At 42.4% G+C, this 16,492-nt stretch overlaps 1 protein-coding gene across 1 annotated transcript in view; it reads right to left on the reverse strand.

Annotated features, from left to right (window-relative positions):
• Nucleotides 1-16,492, reverse strand: part of PTPN18 (protein tyrosine phosphatase non-receptor type 18) — a 54,199-nt gene that overhangs the window by 25,579 nt on the left and 12,128 nt on the right. Inside the window, exons 2-8 of the mRNA XM_081935774.1 lie at nt 11,789-11,897; nt 10,159-10,232; nt 8,778-8,873; nt 7,720-7,758; nt 7,514-7,582; nt 6,029-6,091; nt 4,946-5,088 (exon numbers count right to left, since the gene is read on the reverse strand). Coding sequence (XP_081791900.1) covers nt 4,946-5,088; nt 6,029-6,091; nt 7,514-7,582; nt 7,720-7,758; nt 8,778-8,873; nt 10,159-10,232; nt 11,789-11,897 — 593 coding nt within the window. The remainder of the gene's footprint in view (nt 1-4,945; nt 5,089-6,028; nt 6,092-7,513; nt 7,583-7,719; nt 7,759-8,777; nt 8,874-10,158; nt 10,233-11,788; nt 11,898-16,492) is intronic.

Here is a 16,492-nt window from a genome sequence, read left to right on the forward strand (position 1 = left end):
CAATGGCAGAAGCAACTGCCATTATTCAACAATGCCCGACCTGTAGTCTCCAGGCTGCTGCTATCCCACAGGGCGTGAACCCCAGGGGTACCTCGGCCTGTGAGACATGGCAAATGGATGTCACTCAATATTCTCCCTTTGCCCCATGGAAATACCTTCACGTTTCTGTGGACACTTTTTCGGGTTTTATTATGGTAACCCCGCAAAAGGGTGAGAATACCAAGCAAACAATTAATCACTGCATTCGATCTTTCGCAACATTGGGGTGTCCAAAAATTTTAAAAACTGATAATGGTCCTGCTTATACCTCCTCTGCTTTTGCTGAATTTTGTTATAGGTGGTCCATTATTCACAAATTTGGAATTCCTTTTAATTCAAAAGGACAAGCAATTGTAGAACGAGCAAATAAAACCTTGAAAATAGCTCTTGATTGGCATATGGGGTCAAAAGGGTTACACCCCCCCAATCTCCCGATGTTGCAAAACATTCTAAATACTTGTCTTTATACTATCAACTTTCTTAACCTTACTGGCACACCTGCTTCCTCTGCAGCCTCTCGTCACTTTTCTAAACCTCCTATCCCTGCCTCCCGACCTCTTGTTTACTACAGGCAATTGCCGGATCCACAGTGGAAAGGTCCGGCACAATTGATCACTTGGGGAAAAGGCTACGCAGCGGTACAAATTGATGACAAGACTCTCTGGGTTCCTGCTCGTTGTGTTCATCCGTATCACCGCATACCAGAAGAAGATCAAGATGACCCTGCCTTTTCTTCTCCCCCTGACATATCACTCCTTTTTCTTTAAACTCTTTCTCTCATTGTTATCTTATGCCTCTGCTCGATTTGTTGCTCACCCTCAGGTGATTTTTGCACCTCTTGACACTCATGTGACTTTTGTGTTCAAAGACACTCTTCTCACTGCTTGCCCCTATGCCTTGCAGTATCAGGGCCAATTTCTTTTCCCTTCTTTAAAACCTTTGATATTAATTCAATACTTATATCATGACTCTTGTCAAGTTCGTCTTTCCTTACACGTAACTCCTCAAACTATTGGCTCCTACTCGTGCATTGGATTTTTGTCCAATAACACCTATTTTAACCAAACTGTTTATCTCTACTCAACACCCTCTGTGGCTTATCCTCCATTATCTTCAATTTTTCTTTCTTGGATGACTCTTGTCCGCACCTCTCCTCACCCCTCTTCAAGAACTTTGCTTCGCCATTTTTCATGCTGTTTTCCAGAGCCATGCGATGTGAATACTTGTTTATGGAAAGCCAAAGAAATTCCAGACTATGCACCAGGAGTAAGCGAGCCTCTCCCAGGAGCAAGGATTCGCCGAAACGCACCGGACTTTCCAAAATACAATTCCCTCATACGAACACACCAGGTACGCTACACCTTCATACAAGGAGTGCCATATGCTCCCTCCATGTCGTGTCGACAACGATCTCCTATCAAGAAAAAAGGTATTTTTTGGCGATGGTTTTTTAACAACACATGGCTTCCTGAAGATTCAGAACATTATTTACAAACATTTCATTTCCGTACTACTCAATTGACTGTCAAAAACCCTAAGGCAGTAGATTTGGGACCATATCAGTGTGAAATTACCAAGATAGTTAAAGGACTTGCCACTTCTGCCAGACTGACTTTATTGTTGTTCCAGAAACAATCCACTCATTCCTCACGAATTCGGCGTGCTGCATCACTTACGTCTAACAATCAAAGTTGTAGCGATTGCATCACCACCACAATACACAATGGCAAGGTCTCTAAGACATTGATATATCATACCATCAAACCTGAACATTGTCAAATTACTAATCCATCAACTTGTAGAGTCAATAATACTGTATATCACATGTGTACCCTTAACAACAAGATTCAATGTTACAACCCAAAAGAAGCAAAAACCGTTACTACATATGTGATGTCCATTTACACCATTGAATGCGGTAGAAAAGAATTACTCAACAAAACTGAGTTTAAATCCCTCAACACGCAAGTTCGCCTCAGTTTTGACGCTTGTTTCGCAATCAATCGCAACTGTTGGAAATCAACTTGTGGGACATTACAATGGGAAAGGAGTCTCATGCTTGAACGAAAATACATGTGCTACAATAACAAAGGGACTTGCTCCGAACGGGACACTTACAGCTTTTGCCCATATTGGTCCTGTGTCAGTATGTGGTCTGGGGATCCACCTGGTGGAAACCATAAATGCAAGTTGGAAACGGGCATAGCCAACAGCAAGTAAATTCGTGCAACCCAATTACCATAACCTGCACACCTACCAAAACATGGGAAGTAGAATATGGCTTGGCCATAGAAGCAAGTGGTAGAGACCCACACATTGCGTTGCGCTGGACAGTAACCAAGCAAACTAAGCAATTGCGAACAACTAAAGGACTTTTTTGGTCATTTTATCAGGAAATTGAGAAATTGAATATCCCCGAAATACCACAACATGTTACTAACACTTTTGTCCAATTAGCAGAGGACATTGCTAACACATTGAATGTTACTAATTGTTTTGTATGTGGGGGAACCAACATGGGGGAAAAATGGCCCTGGGAAGCCCAAGAACTGACGGCCCTGCCACATGGGCCGAAGATGGTATGTATGGATACCGCAACTATGGTATTTTACCCAAATTCCCAGGTTTAAAAGCTGTTTTTATATTTGTTGCAATGATTACTATGGGATGCATATTATTATCTTGCTTATTGCCTATTTTTGTATTCATGATTAAGCGTAGTTTGAATGCCATTGCTGAAGCAAAAACTACTGCACAAATTAATATGATGCTTGAGAATAATGCGTATATGTTGATACCAACAGATGACAGTAAGCAACCCTTGCTACATTTTTCCCCGAATAATGATTCAGAAGATGACGCTGAAAGAATGGTAGGTGCGGACACAGGAAGCCTGGGGTCGGAGGGCAACACGCGACCTGAAATAGCACTCACCTCCATGGACGTAAAAGCTCCATGTTTTCAGCCTTAATAAAGTTAAAACAGAGGAGATGTAGCGATCATGTTAAAAGTTGCTAGCTGCATCACATTTCTGCTAAGCCGGCACAAAGCTTGCTCAAGGTTTTGCTTTGCAACATTTCTATGCAACATTCTTTGCTTTGCAACATTTCTATGCAACAGTCTTCTGTAACATCTTTTTGTAACATGTGAACAAGCTTGCCCAGTAACACGTATACGTGACAAGTGAACAAAGCCTGCCCAGTAACAAATGTTTTAACCAATCATGCTATAACACGCTGTAAGATAGAAACCCTTTGTATGATTTTAATAAATACCGTCTCAATCGGCCAGCCGGGGTCTTTTTACCTCGCTGAGTTGGTTGGTGCGTTTCATCTCACCATGGTGTCCGTTCTTCCTTGGCAGTACCAGACCCGCCTAACTTAGGTGCACCTCCGTGGAGGCCAATAGCCGAGCTCAGACACACCCTTGCGAGGGTCCCATAGCCTAACAGGCTCACCCCTGTGGGGGTTCTAATGCCTAGCTCCAGCTCACCCTTGCGAGGGTTCCAAAAGCAGACGAGGTCATTACCGCGTGGCAGCCAGCCACGCACTCACATTACACTGTAGTGACAAACAAATAGTAATGCCAATTTTATCACTTGAATGGCTGAAGAAGAGCTGAGTGATGCTATGAGGATGTTGTAAGGGACTATTGGGGGAAAAAAACACTCAAGGCATCCTAATATATAATTCTTGGAATAGAACAACTCACTATGGGACAAATCACGGTGGAACAATTCAACAATTCAATTTAATTATTTAAAATAATTGAAACATATTTTAATATCTATCATTCACATTTCATTTTATCCCTCCTTTGCCATCCCTTCTTTAATTATTCTATTCCATCATTTCAATGGTATTACAGTAACTCTTGTCCTGCAGTGAGCTGTTCCTGAGTGAGTAGGCTATGGTGAGTTGTTCTGTGGCAATTTGGCCATGACAGGTTGTCCTAGGAGAAGATGTTGACATATCTCCTTCTATCATGGTATATGGAGATGACCTTGAGAAACAGAAGAAGAACCACGTGGGACAACTGTCATATAAAAGATATCTCAGATCACAGAAGGAGGGGAGGGTGTCTTGGGAAGTGTTTCAGAAGGGAGCCTCCCAATCAATCAATCAATCAATCAATCAATTTTTACCATGATCCCAGAGCTACAAAGGGATTCCCTCCTCCCATTTTCTAGAAAATAAAAAGAGGGGAAAAATTAGGGGAAAGAAATCGTAAAAGGAGGGGAGAAATTCTTTTAGTCCTGCAAGATTCTGTTAATGCATGGTCCTCCAAAGTGGTCAAGATTGATTCTCAAGGGTTGATGAGACTATCAAATATTATGAGGTAAACAAAAATGTAAAATCACAACTGCCAGTTTTTAGCTGCCGGTGGCCTTCACACTCATTGACCTCTTCCCAAAAGCCTAGGATGTTGTAATATATTGTAGTATATGTGCAGATCCAAGCAGTATGGCCTTTTGTAATTGGCAGATGGAAATTCTGCCAATGCACAGATTTTCTAAGTGATGTCCAAGAATTTTTGGTATGGCATGCAGTATGCCGATAACCACAGGGATTATTCACATTATAATTGTAGTAGTAACATTGAATTAGTATAGTATAATAAATGTTTGGGGGTTGATGAACAATCTGAAATTTCATAAAGGGGTCAATGAGAGTTTGGGAATACCCATATTAATATAAGTTAGAATTGATAATGTGCTTCTTGTCTACATTATCTTGAAGGGCTAACATCTTCAGCGCAAAAATTATCAATATATTCCCACTCTGCATCATTCATATACTCATTCATTCTACAAAAAGCCTGTTTTCTTTTGTTCAATTGTTACATTTACTCAGTAAATCAGCAGTGCGATCTTTCTACAGGGTCTTGCCACCAAATCCTCCCTTACCTGCAGTGCACACAGATGGGCACGGTGTCTTCACCCTGCTTAAATCTCACTTGCTCAATCATGTTGAGGAAGTAACCATAAGTGTCTGGGATGCCTCGGTCTGGCCAAGCCACATACTGGAAATGGGAAATCACCCGTTCTTCCTGAGATCAGAAAAGTAATCACTTAAATTTGTATTATAAATCGATGAGGAGACACCACATTTAACACTTTCATTTGATAAAATATTACAGAAGAGCATGTATGAATCAGGTTCACAAACATATCAAATCTCACAAGCACAACCACAAAACTGTTGAACTGGAATTCTAGAAAGAACTCTTTATAACAGGGGCTTGCAACCCAGAAGTTCTAACCTGCCTGCAAACAGCACCCTTGCCTCCCACAAAGCTCCCTTTAAAAAAAAACGTATTAAAAATATTAAATAAAACAACTGTGTAGTATAATGCCATCCTCCAAGGAGGTATTGGAACTGCAAATGACATTTGTCAGTGTTTTCTATATTTGTGCATTTCTTTGAACAAATTAGCAGGTTTGTCTTCCTTGGCAGAGTGTTTGTCTGGTGAGGATTTGTATGAATGACTACAGTGAAAGAGTGTGTATGTGTGTGTGTGTTTCTCTCAACATCACATTTTTCTTTTGTGCAGTGGAAACAGCTGATCTCAAACTCTGAGAAGACTCTGAGGCTTGAAGTTCCTCAAAGTTCCAATTTATTAGAGATGTCATACGGCACATCTGGGAAAACCCGAATCTGAAAGTTTTCCCCGCCCAAAAGAAAATCAAAGATCCATCCCCTGCACCCACAAGTCCATCACACGGTCCAATCACTTCACTGTCCCAACTGGAGACAATCCCCAGTCACTCCCATCCCGGTGCAGGCCGAATGCCCTTGACTTCCAGAGAAAGGAATGTTGTTATGGCTACTCCTCCACCACTCCTTACAAACCCCCCTCCCGTTTTCCCAGGCACCAAATGTGGCAGCCCAGAAGCTCCAACGAAAAAGGTGGCTTCCAGGGCTGACACTGTGGAGAGTTTCAAGAAATGAATTGGATCTGAATCCATTAAAAAAAATGGGAAGCTCACCTGCTGAAATGCCAGGGTGAGTACCCGCAAAATGACATCTGGGTTGAGTTCCTGTTCTTTGACCTAAGGCAGAGAAAAGAAAACAGGCTCAAAATCTCCCATTCCCTCAGTTATAGGGTTGCAAACATCCATATAAACCCTAGAGAGAAAAGAATTAAGAGGGTTTTTTTAAAAAAAGATCCTTTTGCTGCCATTTAATGGGAGTAGATTTCTGACAGTATTTGAGATTTCTGATCAGATAGCTCAAATCAGTTATGCTGTCTACCTACAGCATATGCATAACAGTGACAGATCTATATGGAAGTTATGTAACAATGTAATTGATCCTCTGCTCAACAGGAGCACGTGTGCCGTTCAGTTCACCAAGAAATTAACTTAGAAATTAAATTAACTTAGGTCTGGAAAATATTTTGTCACTTGCTCTGCTGATTGGGAAACAATGGCAATTGTAGTTCAATGCCTTGAAAGAGCAGTAGGGAAGGGAAAGCTGAATCAGGGATTGATTTAATAGCAGCTTTTATCTAAATAGGCCTGACTTAAAATGTAAAAGTAGGCTTGTTAAAATCCCATGTAATGGATCTCCTTTCTGCTATGGGTAACAGCAACAGGTAGCTATGGACTGAACTTCTATTTTACAGTTTAAGTTTCCCACAATGCCCTGGGAATGAGAGCATTTAAGTGGCAATTTGAAGATTCAGCCCTCGAACATGGCTGAATTCAACACAGATATTATCATCGGTGAGCTCTGCCAAGCATGCATCTCCTGTTTTGGAGGTTGTTCAAGATATTCTCAATACCCAATTTCAGATATTATTAGACTTCCTGTAAATGCTCTAACCTGTCAGTCCTAGAGGAGATCAATCCTGATTGCTCTCTAGAAGACCAGATCCTGAAGATGAAACTCAAATACTTTGGCCACCTAATGAGAAGGAAGGACTCACTGGAGAAGAGCCTAATGCTGGGAAAGATTGAGGGCAGAAGAAGAAAGGGACAATGGAGAACGAGGTGGCTGGATGAAGTCACCAAAGCAGTTGGTGTGAGCTTAAATGGACTCCAAAGGATGGTAGAGCACAGGAAGGCCTGGAGGAGTCACGATGGGTCGGATATGACTTTGCAACCAACAACAACAAATGCTCTAAATTCAGCCTTGAAATTCCAATGAGCAAACCAGGAATAACCATCTTTTTAAATGACCTACCGCCCCGAGTCCCTTTTTGGGAGAGGGGGCGGTTTAGAAATCCAAGAAATAAATAAATAAAATAAATTAAAAAAAACCTCTGGCTGGTTGGCTGAATGATGGACTGACTTGATCTAACCAGGCAATTTCTTTCACTCTTAATTACATTTCCAGAATTTGTAAACGATCCTTGATCTTTTATCCTTAATCAAGGTGTCTCTGCTAGACTCAGAAGCAACATGGCTTGCTATGGCTTGAATTCCTTCTCCTCACATTGCTTGCTGCCTGTCCAGATATAATCATCTCACCTGTGCCACAGAGAAGGGTCCAAAATGCGAGGCTTCCTCTGCAGAAGGCCAGTAACGTTCACATTTTTTCTATTTTTTTTTTTAAAGAAAGAAAGGAGGTTAGTTAAAATCCCAACAATACTTTCCCCATCAAGCCACAAGGCTGAAGGGAAGCAGAAGAAAGCTTTCAGGCTTCCCGATATTGTCCCTCTGTTACTAGCTCTTACCTTGCCCATTTCTACTTCCCGGCAAGCCATGACAATCACCTGCAAAGAGAGAGATTGTCAAAAACCACCTTTGTAAATTTATAGTAACAAACATGTATCGTAGAGGAAGGCAGGAGAACTCTCAGAGTGGAAGAATCCTGTCTGGAGCAATTCTCAAAGGTGATCAGATGACATTGAGTTTGAGGAAGCAACACAACTTTTTATCTTGTCTTGCCATTATCTCAGTGAAATAAAATTTTAAAAAATTCTTTTTCATCAGAAACACTGGCACCAAGCCAGCCATGCTCTCTTTGGCAATTCTATACATTATAAGGGCCGTGGGTTTCTCAGAATAACTAAATCCCTTTTCCTTTTTTCCTACTTAGCATTCCGTGCTATTGAGTATGCAAATTTTTGGATGACTATATTGATATCTATTGTTTCTCAATGGCTTTATTTATATCAGCAGCAACACCGCCCCCCACTCAAATACACACAAGTCTACCATTTTTACCAGGCCCCTGAGGGCAAAGTTATTACTTAGAGAAGTGATGTCTAACCTTTTTTGGATCGCGGGAAGAAGCAGGGGGAGCGCAGGGGGATTGTGTGCAGGTGTGCCCACGGCCATAATGCTATGGGCATGACCCCCCAAGCGCATGTGTGTGCGATGTCCTCACTCCCCCCCGCTTTTGGCGCACCTTTTTTTCAGCCTCCCCCACCCCCCTGGAGGCCCTCCGGAGGCTTCAGGAGGCTTCCCTGAAGCCTTCAGAGTGTGGAAAACAGCCCAACATGCAAACCGGAAGTCCATTCCCGAACTTCTGGTTTGTGCATTGGGTGGTTTTTTACCCTCCGGAGGGCGAAAAACGGCCGAAAAAGGAGGCCAAAGTCAGCTGGCCAGTGTGTGCATGTGCGCTGGAGCTAACAGGGCAACGTCTCGCGTGCCCTAACAAATGGCTCCACGGGCCACCTGTGGCACGCGTGCCATAGGTTCGCCATCACGGACTTAGGGAATCCCATTGTCCTTTCAGATTCTGCCTTGAGTTCAATCACTGCCTCTGCTACCCAGTGCTACAACTTACCTTTACTTTGTATTGCCAAATCATATGCCAGAAATCAAGCACTGTATGGGCAAGAGGCCCCTGAGTAGCGATATAGCATCTCTTGTTGTCCACACCCTGTGAGGTGGACAAAATGAAAGACGTCAGCTGCCTTTTAGATATTTTTTTTCCAGAAACTCACTTTTGTCTTTATTTATGGGTCATTTAATTATTACCGTGCAAATAGAGCCACATATTGTACATTGTTGCAAAAAATATGGAAATTGGATTGATTTTTTAAAAAGTGCTTCATTTCTGAAGAAGTAGAATCCTTGTATAAATACCGCTGAAGCATTTCACAGGGAATGCAAAAGTGTAACAATGTTTTCAGAATGACAATCAGGCATTTTTCTGGACGGTATGAAGAGTCATTGACATTTTCTGGTGCAGTAGTTCTCATATTGAGTGGCAGTAAGAGTATATTAGCATACCACAAGAGAGCTGCCAGTGTATCTTGAAAAATAAAAGCGTAGAAGTTAGACTAAAATATCTTTTGCATGTTGTATCTTTGCATGATGTTGTGCTAGTCTTTCCTCTTCTCATTTGCCTCAAATAGAGGCCTTCAGGAAGTGGTATGAATACTTTCCACAGCAAAGCAATCATTATTAGAATGATTACTGGTTAACTGACTGACCGCCTGTGATAGGCTCTTTCTTTCCGGTCACAGACTGCAATCTAATCCTTGGTTCTTGCAGAAACACTGCTGAAGATGCTCTCCCCTGTAGGAAGTTAGCACCTACCCCTCTCCTATAAAAATGAAATATTTTAGGAAATATTAAAAGGGCAGAATCTCCCCTAAAAGGGAGGCAGAAACTCATCCCTCTCATCTTTGTCAATGGGCCATTAAGACCTGGGCCAGTCTATTCTACATAACAAAGATCTGCCTCCTTCAGGCAGAGTTATAATAGGAATCCCAAAGCCCTTTCATGACATCATCACCCAGCAAGAGTCCACCAAGCTTGGGATTCAGAGTTGTAGACTTGCCCCTGCCTGCATGGCCCCATGGAAGTCTGACAACCAATCAGAATACAAGCTCAAATTCAAAAGAGGGCATAAAACCAAGACACTCTCACCATCTCTTCCCTTTTTGCCCAGCATCTCAAGCCATGTGATCCTGTTCATCAATAAACCTTCGTTCCAAGCAACTTCCATGAACCCAGTGTCTTTTTCCCCACTTGGAACTGAACCCAAAAGGAGATTTCTTCCAACACCCCAAATAAATTTTATAGGCTATAATAAGATCAACCAACTTGTGCTTCCAGTTTTAATCTTGAATGGCGAGATACCAGTTGCTCGGCTCTTAGAAGTCTGAGAAATTTTGCTTTAGGGATCTGCTATTTAATGGCTGTAGAAAATCTGTTACCTGAATGAAACTGGCATTGATGTAATCTGTTTGGCATTCTTCTAGTAAATTCAAAACAACTCTGGTTTGGTCATCTGTAAGAGAAGCACAATTAGAAGTTAGCATCACGGAGAACAAACAGGGATCGGGGCAGCAGTGGAGAATAGAGGTCTGGGAATAGATGAAAAGGATGGCTTCTTTCCCAAGGTTTAAAATTATGGATCAGTTATGTTTATCTTCTATGAACTAGGCTCCTATCAATGTGTAGATGTCAACTGCCAGAATACCCAAGCCACATGGTTAATGCTGAGAACTTGGGGAGTTGGTCCATGCACCCAGAAAGCACTCAGGTTGGAGAAGGCTACATTAATTGACACCATGCATTTTCAATGTAATGAAATGCACAGCTATAAGCATCTGAGAGTATGTGCACGGAAGTCATGAAACATGCACCAAGACATTATGACATAAACTTCACCTTTATAGACTTGATTCCTAATAGGGGACCTAAGAATGAAAGTTGCAGAGTTTGTCTTATGATGTTCCTATGCATCTATCATTTTTCTTCTAATATGGAAACCTATAGTGTGGAAGTCCCTCCCTCCCTCCCTCCAAAAAAAAAGTTGATGTGATGGCCACTGCTGAGTCATTTCAGCCATTCTTTTTTTTTTTTAAAGAAACAATATTTTAAAATGGCTGGTGGTTCTAACACACATCCTTGTGGCATCAAGGATGTTCCTGTGACAATTGCTTCTCAGGTCCGTGTAATATAGTAGTTCAGAGGTAACACTTGAACTGGAGAGCCCTCTCTCTCATTTCTATTTATGTCATAGACTTGTTATTGTGGGTGAAAACATAAGTACCGGATGTTATGTACATCACCTTGAATATCTAGAGTAGTGTTTTTCAGCCTTGGCAACTTTAAGATGTGTGGACTTCAACTCCCAGAATTCCCTAACCAGTATGCTCCCAAGATTCTGGGAGTTGAAGTCCACACATCTTAAAGTTGTCAATTTGTCACTGCTGTAGACAAAAGCCAAGTTACAAAATTACCAAATAGGTAATTAAATAAATAACAATTCTGATGAATTCCATGCGTGATTTCTTGATGGGTTAATATATGTATATTTGTCTTCTTTCTTTAGGTACATACTTTTTTTTTGAAAGAGGTAGCAGATCCCCAATATTCCAAGTAAAGTAGGAAAGTTGTGATGGGAAATGCAAAAATATTAGAGAGGGACAATATTTATTTTTGGGCAGGATGGAGCACTCATAACCATTGCTTCCACTGGCAAACCTTCTTTTGTGTCCCCCCCCCCCCAAGTTATCAGTAGAATTTTAGATAACCATGCTACTACGCCTGATTATAGAGCTACAAAGCGCCTGATTGGGGGACCTGAGAATTATGCCATCCTGAAATGGACTCCAAATCTTCAGCTGCAAAATCAGAGAAGAGAGCACTAGGTCATTCTTTTGCTGGAAAAGAGCAACTGTGTGACAGTCAAATTGTCCCTGGGGTGAGGTGCTCCAAGATGAAGAATAAGATAGACCAGCTAGGCTAGAGTGATGGCTGAAAAGGGCAGATTAGTCCTCCAGGCTATGGATGGCAAACTGTCCTTGGTAAGGGAGCACTCCTTTCTTGTTAACTCACAGGGCAGGATATCTTTGTAACGGTTCTTCTTGATATTCTCCTTGTTGCACCCAGCCTCGGTTGAAATGGCCTGCTGTTGCCGAAATGCTAATGTTCGGGCCCTGATTTCCTGGCAAGAGAGATTAATTTTCATTTTATTTATTGTATATCATTCTCTTCTGCTTTCTAAACTTAATAGATAGCATCCAAGGTGGAAGAAATAGAAGACTATTGAAAAACCACACACACACACACCTGGATGATATAATGGTTAGAGTGCCATCTTTGATGCAGGAAACCAGGGTTCTGGCTGGTACCTACCTTACCATTAGGCATCCTTGGGCAAAGGCCCCTGAAGCTTCCCCTGCCTACTACAAAATATGAGAGTGACACAAACTAGGAGCATCATGCCAGCACATTGCACATTGTCCAGATTCAACAAGGTCCTCAATAGATGTTGTGTGGGGGGCGGGGAGGCAATCTGAGGATATGTGAGCTACTGGAACAAACCATACATGACAAAACAAGAATTGGAACTGATGGAATCCTACTTCAACAGCAGAAGTAGCAACCAGTGAGAGAGGATATGTGAAACATATTAGGGACCTATGGATGAGAGAAAACCAGTATCCACACTAACCGAGAAACAGCTAGTTACTTAACGCTTCAACTTAGTGAAGAGCAAGCTGCTATCATAACTGAAGATAGACTAACTACACATTACATCCCATACTCAGAAGATACAATAGAAGATCCCGGAAGAAGTTGAAATGTCATTACCATCCTCTCCATTGCATGTACTCCTCAACTTACAACCATTTATTTAGGCACTGTTCGAAGTTACGACGACACTGAAAAAAATGACTTACGATCGGTTTCTTACACTTACAACCATTGCAGCATCCCCATGGTCACATAATCAGAATTTAGGCACTTGGCAACTGGCATGGATTTATGATTGTTGCACTGTCCTGGGTCATGTGTAACCTTCCAACAAGCAAAATCAATTGGGGGAATTCAGATTTGCTTAACAACCACATGATTCACTTAACAACTGTGGATAGTATTTCTTGTACCTATTTATTCACTGCACAATCAATCGCAAGTTGTTCTACAGGAATATCAATTATCTGGTAAGCTAGGATTCGTGTCATACACTAAGTCAAACCCAAAGTAGATGTTAAATTTTGAAGGAGAAATAATATTTTATTTTCATGAGAATTTTCCTTCTACCTTAAGTACAAACACAAAAATATTCTTTATTTTGATGGAAGTTAATAGTTAAATTGCTTAGCAGTCCACTTTCATTTTTTTAAAAAAAACTTATAAGTTGCATTGCTGGGTGTACCTATTATAACTGTGCCATAATACCTCAGGCAGCCACTAGACTAGAGTAACAAAGCAATATAGAAAAGTCTGGTTCATTGCTGCCACCTAATGGTCATTCAGTATATAGATTGTCTAGCACATGAAAAGCTTGTATGTGCTGTAAATAGAGTAGGCTTCCTTCACATAATGGGAAGGTCAGCAATGTGTACATGGAAAACTTGTTTTGCTGCCTCTTTGTGCTGCTAATGTTCCCGACAGATTGATTATTAGCATCAGCATAATTAGCATTAGAGTTTAGCTTGTTTCCACTACGTGGTGTAAACTGTGTGACCAAAAACCATATTATCGTTTATCATGTTATGGGAATGAAGCTATCGCTCTGACCTACAACATGGTTATTTTAGAATAGTATTTTACATAAACAAATCTATTATGGTTCGTTAAGCTTTTTGTGTGGCTTGTCGTGTGTTGCTACAGTTCAAGTCCCAGCAGCCTTAGGAAACATGAGAGATTCTGCGATTTGTAGTTCAGAAATAATTCAAATGTCACACGAGGTGGCTTGTCTTCTACTTTTCTAGATCTATACTTGCCCTGCCTTCCATTAGCACCCATACTCTATTTCAACCAGTCCCTAAGATCAGCTGGCTTGAGATATTTTGCTGTTTTAGGTAAAAGGTAAGATGGTGCTTCCTGTTACATATTTGGAAACGGACATGAGTAGCTTTCGGACCCTTCTTGCAGGTGATTCACATCTATGGGCAAAATGCTAGTTTTGAAGGTGAAATCCTGATGTGGGTCCCATACAACTCCATCCGCCAATATTTCACTGCTGATTTCTACCTTTGCTGTCCGAGGTGGCTGCCCTCCTTTTGCCAAGTTGTCCTGCTTCCTGTTCATTATATCTTTATCGGAATAGGATATTTGATTCCGTGAGTTGTTTACCTCAGTGCCAACTGGGACAAAATTGTTGAGCAAGCAAAACAAAAGAGAAATAATGACCACGGCAGTCAAAAAAAAAAAAAAAGTATCCTTCAAGCCCAGCTAGTCTCCTTGTAGGTCTCCAGAAGTATGGGGTGGAGTGAGAGCAGGGGCAAAGGACAAAATGAACATTGCAATGCAAATATTGCTACTTATATAACTTCTCTTTGACGTTGTGACATAGTTATGAAATGGTGGATCTTGCAACATGCATATTACATCATTTTGGCTTCATTGTGGCTCAGTATGTGTATAAATAGATCCAGGTACATTTTGTTGCAGAATATAAAAGCATTTGTGACTTCCTTCTTCTGAGATGGGTGGGGTTTTTTTGTTTTTGTTTACTTCTAGATAACTAGTAGAAGAATAAAAGATGAGATAGGAAAGGAGAAAGATGGGGAAAGAAGTACTTATTTTTTCCTTCTAGATAACTAGCAGAATAGAATATGAGATAGGCAAGGAGGAAGATAAGGACATAGGAAGCCATCTCTACTTCCAGATAACTAGCAGAAGAATAGAATGATTGAGATAGTTCACAGTGATGGTTATGAGACTATGATTGAAGCAAAAGCTCTATGCATATATTAATTTCTATATAAATGAACAATATACCCAAAATCATTGATAATAATTTAAGTCTTCCCTAGGCTCTGCCATTTAAGTCTTTCTGATTAGAACAGGTTATCCTTTGTTTTGGTCATTGACCAATTGAAGTTCTTCTCAGAATGGGTACTTGCAACCTCCCATTATTATTGTTCTTGTCTCTTGCCATTTGAAACTTCATCACTTTACCCATTTGCAGAACTGTAGAGTCTAGTATAGAACAGTGTTTCTCAGCCTTGATAACTTTAAGAAGTGTAAACTTGTCAGGTGTGAAAGACCAGGTCCATATGTTAAGGTCCAATTAAACTGATTTTATTGCTAAACAGTCTATGCACAGGAATCTTCTCAATTAAAGGATAGCACTAGAGGTAGTATTCAGCAGGTTCTGACCAGTTCTGGAGAACCGGTAGTGGAAATTTTGAGTAGTTCGGAGAATTATCGTCCTGTCTCCAACCTTCCTTTTTTAGCGAAGGTTGTTGAGAGTGTGGTGGCTCAGCAGTTCCCGCGTCACCTGGAGGAAGATGATTATCTAGACCCGCGCCAGTCCGGCTTCCGACCCGGTCACAGCACGGAGACGGCCTTGGTCGCGTTGGTGGATGATCTCTGGAGGGCAAAGGATGGGGGTTGTTCCTCCATCCTTGTCCTATTAGACCTCTCGGCGGCTTTCGATACCATCGACCATGGTATCCTATTGCGCCGTCTGGAGGGGTTGGGGATCGGGGGCACTGTATTGCGGTGGTTCCGCTCCTACCTCTCTGGCCGGACGCAATGTGTGTTGACAGGGGAGCAGAGGTCGACCCCGAGGCCCCTCACTTGTGGGGTCCCACAGGGGTCGATCCTCTCGCCTCTCCTGTTCAACACATATATGAAACCGCTGGGCGAGATCATCCGTGGTTTTGGGGTGAGATATCGTCTGTACGCTGATGACACTCAGCTGTATATTTCCACCCCAAACCACCCCAACGAGGCTGTTGAAGTGATGACCCGTTGTCTGGAAGCCGTGCGGGTCTGGATGGGTGACAACAGGCTCAGGCTCAACCCCTCCAAGACAGAGTGGCTGTGGCTTCCGGCACCCCGGTACAACCAGCACATTCCATCGCTGGCCATCGGGGATGACCAATTAGCCCCGGTGGAACGGGCTCGCAATTTGGGCGTCCTCCTTGATGCCCAGCTGGCTAAGGGAGATCATGTGGCAGCCGTGGCGAGGGGGACGTTCCACCAGGTTCGCCTGGTGCACCAATTGTGACCCCTTTTGGACCGGGAGGCCCTGCACACAGTCACTCACGCGCTGGTGACGTCTCGCCTGGACTACTGTAATGCTCTCTACATGGGGCTCCCCTTGAGGTGCATCCGGAGACTGCAGTTGGTCCAGAATGTAGCCGCGCGGGTAATTATGGGGAGATCGAGGTTCTCCCATATAACACCGCTCCTGCGCGAGCTGCACTGGCTTCCTGTGGCCTACCGGGTGCGCTTCAAGGTGTTAGTTACCATCTTCAAAGCGCTCCATGGCATAGGGCCTAGTTACCTGCGGGATTGTGTCCTGCCCCATACATCCCTGCGACCCATTCGCTCACACAGAGAGGGTCTCCTCTGGGTGCCGTCCTCTAGAGATTGTCAGAGGGCGGTGCCCAGGAGTAGGTCCTTCTCTGTGGCGGGCCCTACCCTTTGGAACGACCTCCCCCCAGATATTAGAACAACAACCGATCTCCGCTCCTTCCGCAGTAAACTGAAGACCCACCTGTTTCGGCTAGCCGGCCTGGCATAATTCGACAACTTTTCCACCCCTAGGTCATTTTTAATTGTCAATTTTAGTTT

This window comes from Natrix helvetica, assembly GCF_964273705.1.
Source record: "Natrix helvetica genome assembly, chromosome: 1".
NCBI lineage: Eukaryota > Metazoa > Chordata > Lepidosauria > Squamata > Natricidae > Natrix > Natrix helvetica.